Source organism: Physeter macrocephalus, chromosome 8 (genome assembly GCF_002837175.3).
Source record: "Physeter macrocephalus isolate SW-GA chromosome 8, ASM283717v5, whole genome shotgun sequence".
In the NCBI taxonomy this organism is placed as follows: domain Eukaryota; kingdom Metazoa; phylum Chordata; class Mammalia; order Artiodactyla; family Physeteridae; genus Physeter; species Physeter macrocephalus.
In genome coordinates, this window is record NC_041221.1 from 94,793,173 (window position 1) to 94,816,146 (window position 22,974).

At 36.5% G+C, this 22,974-nt stretch overlaps 1 protein-coding gene across 5 annotated transcripts in view; it reads right to left on the bottom strand.

The window, feature by feature from the left end:
• The window catches only part of SKIC3 (SKI3 subunit of superkiller complex), a 90,275-nt gene that overhangs the window by 57,727 nt on the left and 9,574 nt on the right, over positions 1 to 22,974 (bottom strand). For all 5 annotated transcript variants that reach the window (XM_024119732.2, XM_028493088.2, XM_028493086.2 and 2 more), the window contains 13 exons: positions 19,366 to 19,509; positions 18,203 to 18,294; positions 17,718 to 17,793; positions 17,052 to 17,192; positions 13,350 to 13,448; positions 13,134 to 13,242; positions 6,317 to 6,457; positions 5,390 to 5,491; positions 4,406 to 4,545; positions 1,684 to 1,770; positions 1,490 to 1,593; positions 907 to 1,033; positions 94 to 273 (listed from right to left, as the gene is read on the bottom strand). In XM_024119732.2, the coding sequence (XP_023975500.1) occupies positions 94 to 273; positions 907 to 1,033; positions 1,490 to 1,593; positions 1,684 to 1,770; positions 4,406 to 4,545; positions 5,390 to 5,491; positions 6,317 to 6,457; positions 13,134 to 13,242; positions 13,350 to 13,448; positions 17,052 to 17,192; positions 17,718 to 17,793; positions 18,203 to 18,294; positions 19,366 to 19,509 (1,542 nt within the window). The remainder of the gene's footprint in view (positions 1 to 93; positions 274 to 906; positions 1,034 to 1,489; positions 1,594 to 1,683; positions 1,771 to 4,405; positions 4,546 to 5,389; positions 5,492 to 6,316; positions 6,458 to 13,133; positions 13,243 to 13,349; positions 13,449 to 17,051; positions 17,193 to 17,717; positions 17,794 to 18,202; positions 18,295 to 19,365; positions 19,510 to 22,974) is intronic.

Below are 22,974 nucleotides of genomic sequence, written 5' to 3' on the forward strand. Positions count from 1 at the left end.
AAAAAATAACTTTCAAGTACACATATAAAAATATTTCTATTTCTATACTCAGGATAAAAAAAAAGACAAAAGTTTTTAAATTATTAGACATACCATCTCTTCAAGCTCTACACTTAAGTCAACTGCTGCAGCTCCAGATTCGGCATCAGTGTCATCTAATTCAAAAGCTTTCCTGTAGCATCCACGGGCTCTGTTTCTATCTCCTGCTACATCCCTGTAATAATGACCTAAATAGCAGAAAACTTTGCCCATGTATGTATCCAGTTTGGCAGCCTGTGAAATAAAAATTGATAATAACAGAATATTAAAGTTTGTTTGGATGGGTCCCTTTAAAAACACCAAAGATAAATACACAGATTAAAGAAAAAAATTAAATATGCAAAAATATGCCAAAACATCCTTTAACGTAAGTTTTAAAGCAGACATGAAAACTGGCCATCACCGGTTACAGAAAACAAACAAGTATAAAAATACTATTTCTCTGCTAAAAAGAAATGCGAAATTAGTTATTATTTCATCAATCTGTTTCTATGAGTCAAGATAGGAATGTAAAACTTCTAGCTGTTACACATCTAAAATATAAGAAGTTAAACACGTAGAAGTATATGACTCACATGCCAATAAAAGTACAGTGGAAATTACCTAAAAACAGTATTGTTTTCCAAAGGTACTTATGTCTCATTTTCTATAACACATGTTTCTTAAATTAGTAACTTTTACATTTTTATGGTTTAATTTTCTCCTTGAAAACCCATACAACATTCTCACAAAACCTTATGTGTGAGAGATGAAACACAAAAAACAATTCAGTAAAGAGTAATTTTAAGTACCTAACTTATGTGATTATTATATTTGATTTCATAATGAATCCATTTCAACTAAGAACTAAATAATAGCATATGTTACCTTTAGAAAATGGGTAAGAGCCTTTGTTTTATCTTTTCTTGTTTCTTCACCCATGGACCAATACGTTAACCCAAGTTGGTAATGATATTCAGCAACTTCAGCATCTTTCTCAAGAGCTAGCTGAAAACTAAGTCACAAAAGGGAAGAAAGGAATATTCAGATAGACAGATAGATAGATAGATAGACAGATAGATAGATAGATAAATTTAAAAAAAAATAGGAGACACCTAGTTGGAACAACCAAAGTTTGACTTATTCAAGGATGGTAAATTAGAAGCAAGTCATTACTTTAGGATATAGATCATGAGAAAAAAAAATGATTAGAAGAGGAAACCAAACTTAAAACCAAACATTATATGTGCTTACTGAACATTATGATCAGCCAATGAGATTTCAAACCCATCATGAAATTTTCTATAGTTACTGTGCTAAATGCTAAATACATTTCTTAAAAATATTAAGGCTTACAAAGATCAAATTTATGCAAAACTAGATCTTTATCAAACCCATTCATTTAGAATTTTTCAAGAAATATTAAATTAAGATAGGACTAGGTTTATGAGCAATCTAAATACATCCTTACCATTTTTCTGCTTGTAGATAGTCCTTTTTGGTAAAATGAATCAAAGCCTCCAGGGCATGAGCTTCAGCTAGGTCAGGGTAAGAAGAGAGAAGGTCTTCCATAATCTATAAAGTATATATCTATCAATTCCATATCCAGATAAAAATAACTTTTAACTTAAAAAAAAAAACCTCAGTTTAAATGAAAACACCAACCTTTGAAGCTTCATCTAATGAGCCTTTGTTCAGATAGGCCAAGCCTTTGAGAACCAAAAGTCCTGAGATATTATTTGCATCAGAAACCTAGAAAATAATTGTAAAGAACTGCTATAAATCTCCTACAACACAATGCAGCAATGTTTTGCTTTAACTAAAGAATGACCATGGTATAAAGACTTAGAGGTCCTGATTTCTATCACTATTAACACTTTCATTCTTTGCAATCTTTTTATTAAAGAAAATTTCAAATACATTAAAAAAGTAGAGAATAGCATAATGAACCCACATGTACTTATCATCTAGTTTCAAAATTATTAGCTCAAAGCCAATCCTTTCTCATCTATACCTCCACCCATTTCACCACACTCCTGCTTAGATTACCCCAGAAATTATAGCTTTTCATCTGATAGTTTAGTATCTGTATCTAAAAAATACATTTATTTTTAATAACACAATCATACTACCATTATAAACACATAAACAAAACCAACAATACATCCTTAACATCATCAAATAATTAACCAGTGTTCAAATTTATCAGTTGTCTCATAAAATATTTAAAGAATTTGTTTTAATCAAAATCAAAATAAGGTACATACATTTCAACTGGCTGATATGTCTCTAAAGTCTCTTTTATTTATTTATTTATTTTTTGTGGTATGCGGGCCTTCCTTTGTTGTGGCCTCTCCCGTTGCGGAGCACAGGCTCCGGACGCGCAGGCTCAGCGGCCATGGCTCACGGGTCCAGCCGCTCCGCGGCATGTGGGATCCTCCCATATCGGGGCGCGAACCCGGTTCCCCTGCATAGGCAGGCGGACGCGCAACCACTGCGCCACCAGGGAAGCCCTAAAGTCTCTTTTAATCTATAGGGTTCCCTTCCATCTCTTTTTTCTCCCTTAAAATTTAACTGTTGAAAAATATGGGCCACTTTCACAGTTTCTCAGAGTCTGGCTCTTGATGACTGTATTGTCATGGTATTGACATGTTCCCTGGTCCCCTGTATCTTCTATAAATTAGTAGGTCTAGAACTTTGATCTGATTCAGGTTTGATGTTCTGGCAAGAATACCTCATGTGTACTTGCACCTGGTTATGTCTAGTTGTCTTTTTTTCTTGTGATGTTAAGCAGCCATTGATCTTCAATGCCTAGATCTATTAATTCATTATGGACTGCAAAATGGTGATTTTTCTAATTCTATCATTCCTTCTTTCATTATTCGATGGCATACTTCAACAAAGAGAAATTTCCCCTCCTCTCATTATCTATTTGATCATTCTGAGGAACAGTTCATAAAGGAAACATAGGATAAATACTTCGATTTTTTCCAATTGGTTTCTTAGCATCCTTCAAAGATTCACTTTACTGAGGATGATTTGTTGATTTTTTTGGTATCATCATTAACACATGGATTTAAACTTATATGATGTGTTTTAATCTACTGCAGTTACTACTGCTCAAACCATCCCTTCCTTAGCCAGTAAAAATCAATTCATGCTAGTTCCTGAGCGCTTCTGACATAATTCTAATAGCCTTTTATGGTTTCTTTGGTTTCTAGCATTATAAGATGTCCTGGGCTCATCTTGTACATTTTCTGTCTCAGACTTGGATTCTACCAGTTCTTCAAGGAACTTTTCATTTGGTTTTTGTTTTTTGTAAAAAAACAACAACAACAACAACAAAAAAACAGTATGGAAAGACTGCTCCAAAGCATTCACCCCAAACACACTATTGGTGGAAGGCAAGTATTGAGAGAAAACAAGAAAATAATATATCTGTTCTTTTTTTATTTTTTTATTTTTTTTTATTTTTTTTTATTTTTGTGGTACGCGGGCCTCTCACTGTTGTGGCCTCTCCCATTGCGGAGCACAGGCTCCGGACGCGCAGGCTCAGCGGCCATGGTTCACGGGCCCAGCCGCTCCGCGGCATGTGGGATCCTCCTGGACCGGGGCACGAACCCGTGTCCCCTGCATCGGCAGGCGGACTCTCAACCACTGCGCCACCAGGGAAGCCTAAGATATCTGTTCTTGAAGGATCCTGACAACTGTTCTAATTTTAAAGAAAAACTATGAAATGCAAAGCCTTTTGAAATATAAAAAACAATGACTTTTTATAAAAATTCAGAACTCTGCAATATACTGAGTGATATAATTTTAATTTTATACCAAAAATAGCCTTTATCTGAAAAATATCTTTATATTGTTAAAGGCACCATGTTGTTATAATTCGTAATTTACTAGTTTTTGCTAGGGAATTTCAAACTGCTTAAATCAAAAACAGTAAAATATCAGTTTCTTTCTTAAATATCAATCTTTCTCAGAGTGTTTTTTAAGTTGAATAAAACAAGCAACATTCTCTACCATGAAGCTACAAGTGTCCTTAATAATTCTTGTCAATAATCTATGAAATATTTTCTGGAGGGAAAAACTTAGAATACCAAATTAATAATAATCAAGTATTGATAACCCAAGAGGGCAAAAAGAGAAAAGGAGAATAAGAGCAAGAACTAAAGAAAGAAATTGCATCATATGAAGAACATTGTAAGTACTTAACCAAGAGGCAAACAAATAACTTTAGGAGTTTCCAAAAAGTGCAGAGGTGGTGAATTCATACCTCTAACACAAAATTTTTGTAAGTAAATATTTGTGGTAAGCAGAGAGTGGTTGATGCCTGGTTGACCGAAAACTAAATAAGGCGAAGGGAAAAATGCAATGATAAGACTACCTGATCAAGAGTACGAATTGCTTCCTCTGAAGATTCATAATCTGAGAGTTTAATCAAAACCTCTGCTTTCAAATGAAGACAAAGATTCTTCTGATGAAGACTGCCACCAGACACACCAAGATTATCTATGTTCTTCAGAGCTGACAAAATTAAGGACATCTGAATGAAGACAACCACATCACTTCACTTTTTTTTTTCTTTTTAAGGGTAATATATAACAAATTGTAGATATAGTAAGAATAAACTGTCAAAACAATATACATGAAGAATAATTCAAAGCTAAATATAAATTCTTCCCTGAACTCTTTATGAAAATATCTGAATTTGAAACAGAATAGATCTAAATTTAAAACCTCCATCTTCACGTAACATGTAATAAAACTGAACATCCTGAAACACAACAAAGGCTGTTTATATCTGCTACATAACAGAGGTTAACCCTTAGCCAAAGCATCTGTCACAAAAATAGCACATTAAGGATAATGGAAGGGAAAAGAAGCTGAATTAGGATGAACCAAGGTAAACTGTTTCCCAACTGCAGAGGCAAGGTCACAGGCCAAGCCAAGAGCAGTGCATCACTTCTCTGATTTCTTACCCCACACCTGACCTACGTGAGCACACGCAGATAGGCTCCAAGGTACCTCTCCTTGTCTATTACCTACGTTGAAGGAATCAAGAATCTACATTAGAGTGAAGGTCGCAGGTCACACAAGAAGCTTCCCTGTTACAAAGACAGAGCATCACCACACAAGCCTAAACTGACTTTGTCAAAATTCCAAGTGTAGGAAACCTTTGATAAATACTCACTGTTGGTTTAAAAATATAGTAGTAGACATGCACACAGACTTGGTGTATTTTTTTTTTAACCTCCTCAATGAAATTTAAATTAGTTGGTAACTTAAAATACAAAATAAAGCACCATTATCATTCTCCTTTAAGATGAAAAGAAACAGGGTTGGCCATCCTGAAAGATGTCAAGAATACCTTGATTGCATGAAAGAACAGCTTCCTTAGGTTTATGCATTCTGACTTGGGCTTCTGCCAGATGATACCATCCAGCTGTGCAGAGAGGGCTTTCCTTTAACCCTAAAAGGATAACAGTAATCACAAAACCCAAGGTTTCCATTACGACTGAGATGAATGGCACCACAATCCACTCCCCAAATCAGACTCCTCCCCTCTCCCTTGTAGTCCATAACTAATCAGTCACAAAGTCACATTGATTCCACGCCCCACCACTTCACTTCAGACCTCCAGCATCTATCCCAGGTCAATGCAAGTGCTTGCCATCTACTCCAATTCATTCTCTATACTGTAGCCAGAATATTTCTAAAAATACAAATGGGATTATGAAATTCCCCTACTTAAGACTTTCTGTTGGTTCCCAGCTGGCCTTTGGATAACGTGCAAACCTCTTAACAAGGTTTGCAAGGCCCCTTTCCAGCCTCAATTCTTGTCCCCTCCTGCTCCCATATTTTATTTTCAAATCTTGCTGAACGATCAGGAGTTCCCTGAACACTAGCTTTTCTCTCACCTCTGGCTACTTCAACTCTTGGCCTAAAATGCTCCTCCAGCTGCCAGGCTTGTATTTGTCATTCAGACCTCAATATGAAAGAAAGTTCATCCAGAATTGTCATACCTGATAAGACTAAATTAAAGCCTCCTAAGCATGGAGATAGTATCCTTATTTTACAAACGAAAACACTGAGACACAAAGAGTTTAATTAACTTTTGTAAGGTCTTGAAATTAGTGAGTGGCAGAATTGGAATTCAAACTTAAGCAGACTCCAGAGTATGTAAGTACATTTTTTTGCTTCTATCCTAAATATATATATCCTTAAAGAAAAGCCCAAAGATAAATGCCTGCTAACAACTATGCCTCATGTTATACGTTGCACACTGAACACTCACCTTCTGTTAAGTTCCTAACAGCATCTTCGTACTTTTTGTCTTGTAATGCTTTAATGCCTAAACCAATGAGACCTGGACCACTTTTTGAATCCATTTCCACTAATCTACAACAATACTGTTTTCCCTCATCAGTAAGGCTTCCTGGAATTAAAAGAAAAAGTTATTAGCATACATATACCAATATGTGTCAAAACCTGTACACTTAAATCCCAAGAGCTGTCTTACGCATACACTTCCATATCTTGATTCCAGGAATTCGAAACTTAAATAGACCAACAAATGTAGAAAATATTAACATTTCATAAAGAAAATGATGTTCCTTCTTCTTCTTAAATACCAGAAGTAGAAACCACTTTACACACAGCAGTAAGGGGTAAACCGAACTTGCTGTCGTACTCAAGGGTTTCAAGCAAGACACCTACTGCTACTTGCCACGAGGCTAAGACTCAGCCCGCTGCATGCTACCAGGTCTCCCTTTGCTATTCAGCAATAAGAACTTTGGTTGTTAGATGAAGGAATCCCTGTCAAAGGACAGTATCTTTGCCAACCTCTCTCCCTGGACAACAACGTGCTGCTACAGATGTGGCAGCCAAGATGCCAGATGCAGTGGACTCTTCCAGCAGCCCAGAGTCAAAAGACAGGCTACTCAGCAGGATACTGAACAAAGACTTAGTCACATTCTTCTTAAGTTTACATTCAAAACTTTCTTTTCCTATATAAGTTAACAGTTAGGCTTATGTAGTAATCATCCAATGCCTACATTTTGAATTTATTTTGGTAAAAAAAATTAGTTTAGAAACATTGTAGGTTCTGTTATATTGTATTTCCATTTCCTCCAACCTCAATCATTCTTAGAATTCCTGTTCCCAGAAAAGCACAAAAACAGGTGGAAAATATGATTTCTGTTTTGAGAATAAACTGGGACTACCATTCACCACTTTAATAAGTTGTTTAATCATATACGGAAATTCTTAAAAAGTAATTGAGACAGTAATTTACAACTTGCAGCAATAAATAAGGGGAACAAATAAAAATAATTTATCTGAAAGAGACCTGATGCTTTAATATCTCTATAAAACAGCCCCAAACCACATATGGAACCACTGTTTCAGTAACAGATGTCAAAGGTGAATTCTTTGCATGATACCATTTAGCTTACATATTTCAAAATTTTCAAAACCAGATATACAACAATGTATATAATCCCTAAGTAATATTTTATATATTAATTTAGAAGTCCAAGTTAGCACCAAAAATTCAAAGAATTCATAATGGCTAAAGAATTAAAACTTCAATACTGTTTGGTGAAATATGAGAATAAACTGAAATACTATCTTGGTTAATAAGCCAGTAAAAAAGACACAAGGCTGCTTCTAGACAAGAATTTCCCTTCCATCAATATGTTCTCACTATCGCTTCCATAAATATGAATTCCAAGAATAGACATGCCTAGTTCCATACACCCTATATCCTCCAAAAGCAAACCACTGGGGCTTCCCCCCACCTTTTTTATCCAGCAGTATTGTCTAAACTAGATTATCAAAATAAGCTCGAGGACTTGTTAAAACAAAAAATGCTGAACCCTACTCTCAAAGTTTCTGATTCAGTAGGTCTGATATTAGACCTGAGAATTTGCATTTCTAACAAGTTGTCAGGTGATACTGATGCTACTGGTCCACAGATCATACTTTAAGAATCACCAGTCTACAGTATTTACCAATACCATATACCAACTGTATTACTAGCTTTATAACATATATACCCTGCCTTTGTTGCCTCTGTAGGTAAACAGTAATTTCTGAAGGGTAGGGACTAGTATAGTATCTTGTACATGTAGCCATTCATTAAATATTGTAATGATCCTTTAAAAATACTGTTATGAATTGATGTCCCAAAAGGCTTAGTCTATTAATAGGTAAAGGCTGAGAATTACTATGGAAAATTAAAAACATTCACCATTCTAAAAAAGAAAATAAAATGGCTACTAAAATTTTACCTTCGATTTCTATCCAACTGAGTCAAAACTCTCTCTTACTCCACAGAAACACAATTCATGATAGTCTATCTTGGCTATAAAAACTGCCCTCATTACAGAAAACACACCTGGGATGAAAAGAAGAAAAGCCAATCATGCATCTTTCCTAAAAAATCATCCATATTTAGGGTAACTAAAAACTGCACACAGGTGAGCAAAGTGTGAATAGGCAAATGAAAATAGTTTCCAAAAGGTCTAGGATTAACACAAAAATCTTTTAAACAAGGTAAATTTTCCTAACATATTCCCCTTTGCTAACATCTGGGAGTTATAAAAGCAAATTATAAAAGCAAAAGAGATTATAAAAGCAATTATAAAAGCAAAAAGAGATTCAGGGAGACTATATTCATGTCTAGCCCTGGATAACATACTCTCTACATATGACCAAGTGGCACTTAGAGGATTTCTCTACAGTGTTCACAAAAACCATCAACAGTAATAACAACACTAGTGATCCTGTGTAAAGAGACAGGAATATTCCAGCTTCAACTCTCAATCCACTTCTTCTCCATACTAATTCTTGTTGAAAATACTACCTAAATAAATGTGGAAGATAAAACCAGAAAGGAAATAGACTTCATTGTTTTTGAATAGAAAATTGTTTATTTAACTTATCTGCTCTTTTTAACATTTGAAAGATTCTAAGATTCCAGATTTAGTGACTTTAAAACAGTTTGGCAATATTATTTTTATTTGTCAATAAGGCAAGGTAGACTTGGAGCTGATAAAAGATGTTCTGAAAAGGTTCAGAGTAGATGCTCAGTAATACCTATAGGAATTCTGTTTCTTAAAGTTTATCTCAAAACAAGGCAAGAGGTTTTATTAATAACTAATTTATTTCTGACATCCCAAAGAAATCCATCAGTGCTGTAGAATTTTTCTTTTAAATTAACCTAGCTTGGAGGGAGAAAAACAACATGTACTCATTTCTTTATTTCCACCTGGATTTTCTAATATTTCTGGAACAGAAAATCTTAAACTCTTTTCTGTTTCGATTTGAAGAAACAAGCTTTCTTATCCTCCCGCATTTCAGCAATAAAGCAAAACAAAATAAATCAAAAAGGTCATTTAGCATGAAATAACATTTCATCAAATGACAACTGTGAAAGCTACTCACTACTTGTTATGTGAAGCTTTATAAACTGAGTCATTTTGCAAATGAGTCTTCAAGTCTCAACATGCAAAGGAGGACAAAAGAGAATGAAATATATTTGTCCCCAGTGGAAAGAACCCAGTGATTAACTGCTGTGAGGCAGCAAATTCTGCAGGCACTAAAGTACTCTGGGGGAGGATAGATCAGCCTTTAAGAGACCTCACAGATTTTCAGAAGTTTTTAATATATAGAAAGTTTGGCTTAAAGGAGCAATGAAAAGAAGGAAAAAAAAAAAGAAATCATTAAGCACAGCTTCCTACTCTCCTACATTAACTATTAAACTTCCACCCCAAAATAATGCTTCAACTCAGAATGTACCTAAGCCTGAACTGCTCCATTCCACAAATCCTTACAACCAACATTTCAGCAGGGAAAGAAGTTTTCCTTGGTGTTCCATACATGTAAATATTCACCTATCCACTCCCCTTTGCCAGGACATAGATCTCTCTTTCAATTCTGCAAAATACCCATCCCCAAACCCTCTTTGAGAATGGTATTTTATTTTTTCACAAAAATCAACACTCTCTCTAATCAATCAGATAATCCCTTTGCTATCTCTTTACTAAAACATTTTGTCAAGTATTGAATTTATGGGCAAAACTCTGCAGACTATTTGTTGATCCTATTTCTTCTATAATTTTGTAGGCTTTTTTTATATACTAGGGCATATTTACTCAACAAATCTACATTATAGGCTTATATGTGCCTATTAAGAAAGCATTTGATCAGTCCTCAAAAAGAAAAGTCAGCGTACCTTCTTGTGCCAATTAGCATGTAAGCACGTCAAGAATGAGGGAATGGCACAAACCATGAATAGCTGAACAGGAACAGACAGAAAAGGGCGAACAGCCATGAATTTCGCAATAGCAGAAAAAGGGGTGGAGGGGTGAGTACCAGAGGCCACACAATAAAGAAAATCAGTCCACTTATCTTGGGAACACACTGGGTCTCATGCTAAAAGTTGAAGAAACTGTGTGACTTAGAACTATGCTTCCTATTAGAGGAAAACAAACAAACAAAAAAACCACACACAAAAAAAATCACAGGGACTTCCCTGGTGACGCAGTGGTTAAGAATCTGCCTGCCAATGCAGGGGACACGGGTTCGAGCCCTGGTCTGGGAAGATCCCACATGCCGTGGAGCAACTAAGCCCATGCACCACAACTACTGGGACTGTGCTCTAGAGTCTGCGAGCCACAACTACTGAAGCCCACGCACCTAGAGCCTGTGCTCTGCAACAAGAGAAGCCACCGCATGAGAAGCCCGCGCACAACAACGAAGAGTAGCCCTGGCTCGCTGCAACTAGAGAAAGCCTGCGTGCAGCAACGAAGACCCAACACAGCCAAAAATAAATAAATAAAATTAAAAAAAAAAACATAAGCATGCTTCCTGTACTGAAAGCCTCTTAGCATGCCTCTTCCTCCTTGACCTCAAGGCAACGTCCATAACATTAACTAGCCCTTTCTTCTTGAAACTCTCCTGCCTGGAGAGTTACTGCAATTCTTTCTCCTCTAAAAGCCTACTATCCCCTTCTCACACTTCCTCCTCTTCTCCCTTAAATGAAGTAAGTCCGTCCCTGGATTGCTTCTTTTTATACCTGCTAACCATTTCTTCCTACTCTTTTCCCATTGCTGTATTCTAAGTTCCAATTCAATCACTTTGATTAAAAAAGACAACCCTACTAAAGGCCTCCTAATCATAAAATCAGTTGCTCAATCTCTCAAGACAGACCTCCTTTCTGAAATGCTCTTTCCTTGCCCTCCGTGTTGCTTTGCATCGGGTCCCCCACCTTCCTCTCTGACCCTCTTCGCTTCTCTGTCCTCCATCCCCTCTTCCCCCTCTTTCTCCCTTTCCCTTCAAGGCAGCCAACACTGCCCAAGGTACAGTTTTCACCTTTCGGCCCTTCAGGCATCCTCTGAAGTCATCCACTCCATTCACTTTCACCTACACGCAAACAGCTTCTAAACCTTGTTGATCTCTCATGGGCAAACCCTGATGAGCATTTCCCTCTGAATGCCCATTAACAGCTCCTCTCAACAACTTACCTTTCGTACAAACCATCATTCCATATTAGTGCAACTTTTCAGGAGAGTTGGAAGTTAAAATTGATTTCTCCCTCCCTTCACCTCTAAGAAATCTCTTCCACTTTTGCATTCATCTGTTACTTTCAATTGCTGCTATCATATTCCCAGTTCATTCATTCCTAGCATCACTTATCCTACCCAATCTAGTCTATCTTCTGTACAATCTATCCTGCACACCATATTAGTTTAAGATTTTATACTTCATAAATCTACTCACTACAACACTTTTAATGTTTTCTTTTCTCATGTTAGTGAAAACTGCTCTTGCACGTGTATCCTTGACTCAGTTAAAGTAAGGAAAAGGGGGTCTGCTTACTTCTCATCATAAAAAAATCCAACACCAAAGAGTTCTGGACTTTAATTCAGGCACCAGGGGGAAAAGAAGTACAAGTTGGACTTACAAGGGAAAGTTAAAGTGGGGAGAGCCAAGATAAGTCCAACGAGACTTTTGTAACAGGAATCTTCCCTCATTTATCTCAAGCAGTAGTTTTCAACCATTTTTCAATTATGAAACATGCGATGGTCATTAACATACAAAGCATTCCCACGTCTATACTCATTTAGCAACAAAGTGAAAAAACTTAAATGGATTATGAAAGCTCTGCAATGATTTACAATCACTACCACACTGGTGCTGGTACTGTTATTTCAATTCCAATGACTGACTTCTATGAACTATATTCCTATCAGGTGAATACAGGAATGGAAAGGAGTGATATTCAAATTCTTTTTAAAACACCTATTCAGCACAGACACTGACAAAACGGACAGGAGCTGTTGTGAAAACCAATATGGTCAACATACTGTAAACTGACAAGCACAAGATATCCACAGCTACAAGTTTTGGCAACTGTCAGAAGGCTAGCTGCCATCACTTCTCTCTCTTCCCCCAACAAAAGTACACAAAGAAGCAACAGCATGAAGCATAACTAAGACACACTCTCTGACTTGAATCTGCTCTGTTTAATTAAAAAAGTAGATCATTCACAAACCTCATTACTTTATCATACTATAGTATTTGTAACAATGTCATTGTGACATTGACATACCACATAACATCAACACTGAGAATGTTAATCTTTCACAAAATCTTTTGCATGACATTCATATCCCTGTGTAATACAGTCTAACTTACTTAATCAAAATATATCTTAGTTATTCTTTCTACTACAGCAAATAAAACTATTTTACTACTCCCCAAAACCACACCTAGTCCCATTCCTCTGCTCATGCCATGTGGCATATCTTTCACCTTCTCCTATTCATCTAATTTCTATGGAAAATTCAAGACCTTCTTCTATTCCTACCTTCAAAAATACTTCACTGATCAACAATAAACTCAGTAGCTCATAATTCCTGTGTCACTATACTTTCCTGTATTTCTTAGCCTTTTCATGTGCACAAAGAATACATATTGTACTTCCTCTCATGTCCACAAATACTGAAACAATGCCTTACACACAACGGGCACTAAAACAATTTTTGATTCATAGCAACATCACTCTCACACCTCTGGGATACACAATATAACAAAGAATAAATTACCTGTTTCAATTAAATGCAAACAAAGCACTTCTAATGGATACTGTACAGTAGGATAGATGTTTATCATTCCTTCACAAGCCTTCTTCAACCTAGCAGTCTCATGAGGAAACTTGAAAATATAAAAGTAAAATAAAGTGAGTAGCAGTAAAATATACTTGTGAGCACTTTCCTAATTAGAATAGAAAGTCACGTTAGAGATTTTAAAAATCAACTTACTTTGGATAAACACTGAATGAAATGTCTGTAAAGCACCTGGTGATCTTCACTAGGAATCTTATCTGATAAGTCCAGTGCATTCTCAAAAGCAGTTAAGAGCTGAAACAAAGAGACAAAAAGCTATAATCTGTAGCATACTTAAATGCCAAATACAATAAATAGTTGAACACAAAAGACTTACTGATACAAACCATACCCTTAACTAGTAACTGCAAATGTGTTTTATGGTCTGGCCCTGCAATTTCAATGAGGAAAAAAATGTATAATTAAGTTTGGAATACATCTGACTCCAACTGGCCAGCAGACTGCACTGAACTAATAAGGGATAACTATAAATTAGCGACATTAATTTAACAAAACATTCTTGTAAGTGCTTGCTGCTCCCTACTAAGTAGTTGAGAGGTACAGTCTCATATGTCAGTGCAGCTGTTACTGCTCAGATCACTTTTAAAACATCTCTTCTGAAATCACCAGCACAGTCTTTGGAACATCTTCAGGATAGCAAATCTTCAATCTCAAAAAAAAATTTTTATTAAGTTATACTTTTGGTAAAAAACCAGAGATATGACTGAACGATCATGAAATCATTCTTCTTACATAGTATTATTAACTGACTTTGAAGAAAATTCCAAAAGAAGCCTCCTAAATATTTCCTCAGCAAGGACAGCAATACCAGAATCCAAGGCAAGCACTTTAAAGAATACCATTCATGGGACTTCCCTGGTGGGGCAGAGGTTAAGAATCCGCCTGCCAATGCAGGGGACATGGGAGGTTCGAGCCCTGGTCCAGGAAGATCCCCACATGCCACGGAGCAACTAAGCCCGTGTGCCACAACTACTGAGCCTGTGCTCTAGAGCCCGTGAGCCACAACTACTGAGCCTGTGCTCTAGAGCCCGTGAGCCACAACTACTGAGCCTGTGCTCTAGAGCCTGTGAGCCACAACTACTGAGCCTGTGCTCTAGAGCCCGTGAGCCACAACTACTGAGCCTGTGCTCTAGAGCCCGCGAGCCACAACTACTGAAGCCCACATGCCTAGAGCCCATGCTCTGTAACAAGAGAAGCCACCACAATGAGAAGCCTGCGCACCACAACGAAGAGTAGCCCCCGTTCACCGCACCTAGAGAAAGCCCGCACACAGCAACGAAGACCCAATGCAGCCAAAAATAAATTTTTAAAAAATAATAATAAAAATAAAGAATACCATTCATTTGGTTACATAAGTTCTACATTTTTCAAAATGAATTTCCATGACTTTATAATAAAAATTCATAATACAGTTCACCACCTCAAATTTTCATTTTAAGGTATGGTATAAAGTCTGTATAAATAAGTAAAATTTTACTGTGCTGATAAAGTTTAATGATCTTACAAAAAAAGAAAAAAAAGAAGCTTAACAAACAGTCTAGCACAACAGGTTTAAAAAAAAAGTAATGAAATTAATCCACGTGGCAAATATGTGATACATTTTTTTCTGAACAGACTTAAATAAGGCAGCGTATCACTAGCATTCAAGGTGAAAATAACCCTCCCCCCCAAAAAAATCCTTTTATCCTATTTAACAATTAGAAATCAATTCTTAAAATGATAAGTATAATTAGTTCTCTTTCATGGAGGAGTATAGTGTAGATAATTCAAAATATTTTACTTATTTTGGCTTGTGTTTGATATCCTGGTAACTGATACTATTTTAAGGAAATAAGTCATAATATGAAGACATGGTTTAAAAGAAATTTATAAATCACCTAATTTTGTCAACGTTCAATTTTTTCCACAACTGAATCTATACACATATAAACCAATACACAAACAAATGCAAATCTTATTCTCACGTTTTTATTCCTACCACTTAGGACATTGCCTGACATATAGTAATAGGTTCTCCATAAATATTTTCTAATTAAAGGAACAAATTAATGAGTGAACAAATGAACGAACATATAAAGAAATGAGCTTCGAATCCTATATGGAGTCTATAATTGTTCACATTTTAAAATTCTATTAAATTTAGCAAGTGTACATTGAATGTTTATTTACTATAATATGAAATTAAGTTTACTTTTAAACTTACAAATATAAAAAATAGAATGATGAAAATATTTTCCAATTATGGTTCAAAACCAATAGGTTTTTTCAAGTCTTTTAAAAATTCTTTTCAATTACTTGAAAATGTGTACTTTAAAAAGGAATATTTCTAGGTATAAGTACTCTAAATACTAAATATAAATACTCTAAATAAAATACTCTACAACCAACAAGGGATTAAGCTCCAAAATATACAAACAGCTCATACAGCTCGATATCAAAAAAACAAACAACCCAATCCAAAAATGGGCAGAAGCCCTCAATAGACATTTCTCCAAAGAAGACATACAGATGGCGAAAAACCACATGAAAAGATGCTAAACACCACTAATTATTAGAGAAATGCAAATCAAAACTACAATGAGGTATCACCTCACATAGATCAGAATGGCCATCATCAAAAAATCTACAAACAATAAATGCTGGAAAGGGTGTGGAGAAAAGGGAACCCTCTTGCACTGTTGGTGGGAATGTAAATTGGTGCAGCCACTATGGAGAACAGTATGGAGGTTCCTTAAAAACTAAAAATAAAACTACCGTATCACCCAGCAATCCCACTCCTGGGCATATACTCAGAGAAAACCACAACTCGAAAAGATACATGTACCCCAATGTTCATTGCAGCACTATTTACAATAGCCAAGACATCGAAGGAACCTAAATGTCCATCATTAGAGGAATGGATAAAGAAGATGTGGTACATATATACAATGGAATATTACTCAGCCTTAAAAAAAGAATGAAACAATGCCGTTTGCAGCAACATGGATGGACCCAGAGACTGTCAAACTGAGTGAAGTAAGTCAGACAGAGAAAGACAAATGTCATATGATATCATTTACATGTGGAATTTTAAAAAATGGTACAAATGAACTTGTTTACAAAACAGAAATAGAGTCACAGATGTATGTCACAAATTTATGGTTAGCAGGGGGGAAAGGGAAGGGGAGAGATACATTGAGATTGGGATTGACATATACGCACTACTATATATAAAATAGATAACTAATAAGGACCTACTGTATAGCACAGGAAACTCTATTCAATACTCTGTAATGAACTATACGGGAAAAGAATCTAAAAAAGAGTGGCTATATGTATATGTATAACTGACTCACTTTGCTGTACACCTGAAATTAACCAACATTGTAAATCAACTATGCTCCAATAAAAAGTTACATAAATAAACAAATAAAATACTCTAGTTGAACTGTTAAACCTGAAAGTAATTTAGTACTCTTAGTTCATAAATATAAAGAAACACACCTTTAAGGTACAACTTTTTAGAAATTATAGCAGTTTTGCAAAAGCCAATTTCATAGTATCTTTTTTTACAGTGATTAAGTAACTGATTTATTGTGAATTCTTATGAATACAAGGAAGTAAAATTCTGATACCCTGAATATTATTTCCACTGTGTCCCTACTTAGTATGAAACTGTAGGCCTGTAATTCTGACTTTATCAGGAAGAGCCTCTATGAATTTAAAACTGAACATTTATAAAATATCTAATCTGACATACAGTATTTTTCTATATCATATCATTATGTTTCCATTTTCTAAATTCAACTAAATGATCAACTTTCATGACACAAACTGTGGGGAATAAATGGGTAGTACCAATTGTTGGGTCTCATTATTCTGATCCTCAGGACTCTCAGCCAGCAGCTGAGTCAATTTCTTCCATAGCTGATGAAGTTCTTGGTTGTCTGCACCTTCTTCCTGCCGTGTCTTTATCAATTTGTGCCATGTTCGGGCCACCTATCAGGGAGATTTAAAATGGTTACTTTATCTAAAATACTAAAATGCTATTAAAAAATTTTAAATCTATAAGTAAAAATATGTTTATCTGCTAATACATAAAAATAGCAAAAGCACAGAATTCCATCTATTATGAATTCCATAAAAAATAAGATGATTGGGCAAATCCACATAGTGCTTATATTAGAAGTATGACTGAGATACCAGAGTATATACAGGAATAATGACTACATGCCCCAATCTTCATAACCTACAGCATCAGCAGTCGGACACCACAAACAGGACAATAAATTCTACAGATGATATTTTTACTTATTTTATTTATCCCTGCCCAGTTTCAAAAAAGTTTGGAAATAATGACACCTGAAATTTGAATTCCAAGTTACAGTTTTCAAAGCACTGTGATTTGTTTTGATACCACACTACAATTAATTTTCTAAATTTTTCCTTAAGCTAAAGGAAAGCTTTCTTTTAATAATGGTTTTATTAAAAGAAATCTACTACCCCAGCAAATCATTAACCAACCTCTACGTGTTTCTTTTCTTGGTAATACAGATCCACAAGTTTCTTACAGACATCACACCACTTCTGTTTGTCAACACTTAGAATAGAAGAAAAGGGTTTTGAATCTGATTAATGAAAACAACTGAGGACTTAAGACACAAAAATTAAAATATCCCCAAAATAATATTAGGCACTATTTTAAATTAGAACATATCCTCTATCACGCTACAGTAAAACTTATAAAATGAGCATCTCATAAAAAAGAAAAGGTTTAAGAAATATTATCTTCTATTATATTGACTAAAAATAATATCAAAGTTCTCAAGTGAGTCAATCCCCTTACAATTAGTGTTTCAATCACAATCAAGAGATTCTGTAACAACAGTTTGAAAGAAAAATGATTCACAATTCCCAGTAAATGTCTGGAGTACTTCTATATAATTTTGAATCAGTTTATTCTAATTCAAGCCATTAAAGAAACTAGCCTTTCCTCACATATTGATTACCTTTCATAAAGATCCAGGAGCTTTTGGTAAACACCAGGTAAGACATCCTTAGCATTTATGTGATTACATTTCTCATACAAGCTTGCTAACCCCTAAAAGAGGAAACAATAGAGATCATTCTTCCAAAGATATCCAGTGTGCTCATGTTTATTTTGCTAAATAAACTGACAATCTATGAAGATTATTTATGATAGAGATTATTATAATTTACAGATGAAATAAAATGTCTGGGATGTGCCTCCAAATAATTGGGGGTAGGAGGGAGTAGGTGAAAAAATACTGGCCATGAGTGAGTTTTTACTGAAGCTGGATGGTGGGCATAGAGGGGTTCATTTTACCGTTCTCTTCACTTTTGAAAATATACATGAAGTGTTTCATAATAAAAAAAAATACCTTTTAATAATTATTATTCAATCTAAACCCCTAAGACGTTACCATGTGACACTACTTTCACATGGTCAAACAAGAAAAATCCAAGTAGTCTTTGGAAATTGTCATTTTTGCTTCAAATAAAGATCAGATATCCTAAACCAATCAGTACATAATAAAAGCTGGCATCAGGAAAATGTTACTAGATAACCCTACTCATAGTGTTGTTCATGTGAACCTGAGACAAACAGGTTCATGTTCTCCAGAGCCTACTACCCCTATTAATCATAGTTTCCAAGATGTGACTGAGATATGAAACAGTTATTAAATATGAAAAAGCTGGAGAAGCCAAGTAAAAAACATGAAGACCATTAAATGAGAAAAAGGAATTTAGTACTCAGATACAGAATTTCAAATTTTTTATATTATTTCATTTTTAAAAACATATTTTAAAAATATACATTTCTTTTCCCTCAGGTAAGCATCAAGAATATTCTTCATAAGTCTCTAATATGCACATATAATTAAGTTGGAGATTTATATAATCATGTTTCAAGTTCTGTCCTAACATTTGGAAATAATCCATTGGACTGGAGATTAAATAGTGGTAAACGGCATTCTTGGCACCATTTTTTTTTTCAACTAATTTTCAGGTTTAGAAGATCAATACATTTAAATTTTTTTCTTATACTAAAATGGAGGTTTAAATGCTAAATTGTAAAGCTGTTAGCTGTATTTTGAAAAATGGGAAAAAGTTCTTTCCTATAACATAGTAAATAAAAACGTCTACGTACCTGCCAAGCTAGTAATTGGTCTGGCTCTAGCTCAGCAGCTTTCTTATAGGCACCCTGGGCCTGATCAGGTTGTTCTAGCTCGGCTGCAGCAACACCAATAAAAACCCAGGCATTATAGTTATTTTTCTCTTGTTTTAACACCGTCTGATTAAAAAATTAAAAGAGAAGGTAATTAAATTTTGGAAGCTCATGGACAAACAATAATCGAAAGACAGTCTACCTAAGAGTCAGGAAATCTGGATCTACCACTAAATGGACGATCTTAAGAATATCACTTAACCCCTGTGGTCTTCAGTTTCCTCAGGGAGAGGGAGTTGGACTGGATCGGTGACTGTAAGGGGTATGAAATATAAGGTATATTTTTTAAAAGCTGCCCAAGTACTCCTGATGCCTCTACCAAATTCCTCCCTCTGTCCCTTGAGAATACTGAGTATAAAAAGAACAATAAGACCATTCTTACCATCCAACCATTCTGCCTGCCTCCATGCCACACTGCTGCTAGTCCCTCACAAAACTATTTTCCATATCATTTCACCTTATCCAATTCTCATATTTTCCTTCACTATGATAACATTTCTCCATATTTAACAGATTTTTTCATTGAAATTATACGCTAGGAAAGTAGGTTGACTCCAGTTTGACTGTACCAGATATGTTCAAAATAAATAGTGGCGGGACTTCCCTGGTGGCACAGTGGTTAAGAATCCTCCTGCCAATGCACAGGACACGGTTTCGAGCCCTGGTCCAGGAAGATCCCACATGCCGCAGAGCAGCTAAGCCCGTGTGCCACAACTACTGAACCTCTGCTCTAGAGCCCGTGAGCCACAACTACTGGGCCCGCGTGCCACAACTACTGAAGCTTGTGTGCCGGGAGCCCGTGCTCTGCAACAAGAGAAGCCACCACAATGAGAAGCCCGCGCACCGCAACAAAGAGTAGCTCCCGCTCGTCGCAACTAGAGAAAGCCCGCGCGCAGCAACAAAGACCCAAAGCAGCCAAAAATAAGTAAGTAAATAAATAAATAAATAGTGGCAATGAATGTTTAAATAACACCTATCAACTAGAATAAAAATTATATGCAGAGCTACTGCTTTCAGAAGTAACAACTACTTGCTAAGGTAAAATAGTTTGAAACAGAAAGCAAGGATGTTCTAGTGAAAGAAAAATAAAACTAGTAGCTAAAATGAAGTTAGCTCTTAAGGTTTTACATATTTTAGAGAAAATAAGAACATTTCCAGGAGTTGAAGCAGTCATATTATTAGGCTTATGTGCATCCACATAACCCTTCTAGCAATCTGTCACCAATATGCAGCACAAGCTCCATTCTATCCCATAACACTACCTCCCAAAAAACCAGCAACAATGAGGTAACCACCAAAGCTAAGCTCCAAATACTGGGACTTATTAACATTTGTGTTCCCAACACCAAGAGCAATGACCGACACATAACTGCTGAGCAAACGATAAATGCGATAGTCAACCCGCAATCAGTAAGGACCGGCTATCTGCCTGATGACCAGGTTTTCAGAATCTGAAACAGACTTTTTTTTTTTTTTTTTTTTGCGGTACGCGGGCCTCTCACTGTTGTGGCCTCTCCCGTTGTGGAGCACAGGCTCCGGGCGCGCAGGCTCAGCGGCCATGGCTCACGGGCCCAGCCGCTTCGCGGCATGTGGGATCTTCCCGGACCGGGGCACGAACCCGTGTCCCCTGCATCAGCAGGTGGACTCTCAACCACTGCGCCACCAGGGAAGCCCTGAAACAGATTTTTAAGGAAATAATTATAACAATGTAGTGAAAGCAAGTATGGAGTTCTGAAATAATGTGAAGAAAAAAGTATCTGACTCCAAACTCCATCCACACAAGTCAGAGGAGGCTCCCTGAAGGGATGCTTATACTGGGTTATAGAGGCACACAGGCAGACAAGGTGATAAATCAGACAAGACACAGCAAATACACTAAGGTGCAACATCTCTTCACTAAAAATTTCCTTTAGTCTCAATCAACATTCTGGTTACTACACAAAAGTAATCATACATTTGCCACTGACTAGTTCCCCATCTTTGCTTTCCATTTGAGTCTCTCTGGCATAAATTATAGGAATTCATATCTGAATCAGAAAGAAGAGTGCTATGGCGCTGCTGTATATAATAAAAGAAGCAGATTCATAGATGCATTAGTTAGATCAGCCTAGTGCTGAAGGAAACAGTCCCTCCCCTCCCACACCTCCTTCTTCTCTCCCCCAGTTTAAACAGACTGCCCACCTTTTTCTATATCAGGATTAGTCCTGTTGTGGTCTCCATCCCTGCTGGGCTCAGTCACCACTAGAAAACTAACCTCACAAGGGCATCCTTCACCCCTTAAGACTCTCATCCTATATTGTTATATATTTATTTCCCCCAATCTTACACAGTTCTCTCCCTCCCACTGTCTAAACTCTTTATTGTAACCTCTGGAACTCCCAATCTGGACAGCCAAGGGCCCTCTCTATTTTCAACCTTTCTTTTAACTGTACCAAGTTCTGCCTCAACGAAACTCGGCTATTCCCCTACATATCTTACATGCTGCAGCTGATTTCTTTTCTCGAACATCCCACATACCACCAACCAGCAGGTGAGGAAAGGGTTCTCCTTGCTCACACTGATACCTACATTCTTCCTCTACTCCTCCCTCCTTCAAAAACCCCAGTACTTTTGAAGGTCAAGCCATCTGGCTATACTACAAAAAATATCCTTCTTGTTGCTACTATCTACCAGCCTCCTAGGAACTCCCCTTTCCTTCAGTGAAAATACTGTATACTTCCTCTCCACTTCAATTCCTTTCATCATTCTAACGTTCATGCAGACGACCCAATGAATGCCATGGCTTCCCAGTTACTTATCCTCAGCATTACTCAGCCATCCAAAACCTGGGTTTCCAGTTAGCACCTCTCCTATCCTCCCAGTTCAATTACTGTAATGGTAACAATTCTTTAACCTCTGTTATGTCCAATTTTTTTTTTTACCTCACCCCCTTTGCATTGTCACCCCACTGCTCAATTCTTACCTCTCCTTTCCCATCTTTGACTCCATGACCAATCAGTTATCACTCCCTTGCAAACATCCTCAACTCCTTGGCCTCTCTTTCCCCTCAACTTTCTTACTACCCATAGTTGAATTCCATCGTGCCCACCTCCAAGCCTGAGAAGTTTAACACGAAGGAAGAAACTACACAGCTGAGTTTACCAATTTCACTTTAATAACATGAAATTTCAAATGGACATTCATTAGGGCCTCATAAGCTTTCTAATCCTTACTAGTAAGTTTCTTTTCTCACTATAAATGACAACTATTTCATACCTTCTTTTGTTTCAAACGTCCTACACAACTCCTCCTCCATCCTCAGGTTACACTTCACTAAGAAAATAGAAGCCATCAGAGGGGAACATTTATCTTCCCACAGCCAAATCTACAACCCGACAGCTATGGATCTACATCTATCTTCCCTTCTGTTAAGATGGAAGAAGTATCAAAGGCCCTCCTCTCACGCTCTGGATCCCATCTTCACCCACCTTCCCAGGGACTTCACTCCTAGCACTACTCTGCATCTCTCCTGCACCTTCAAGTTCTCCCTCT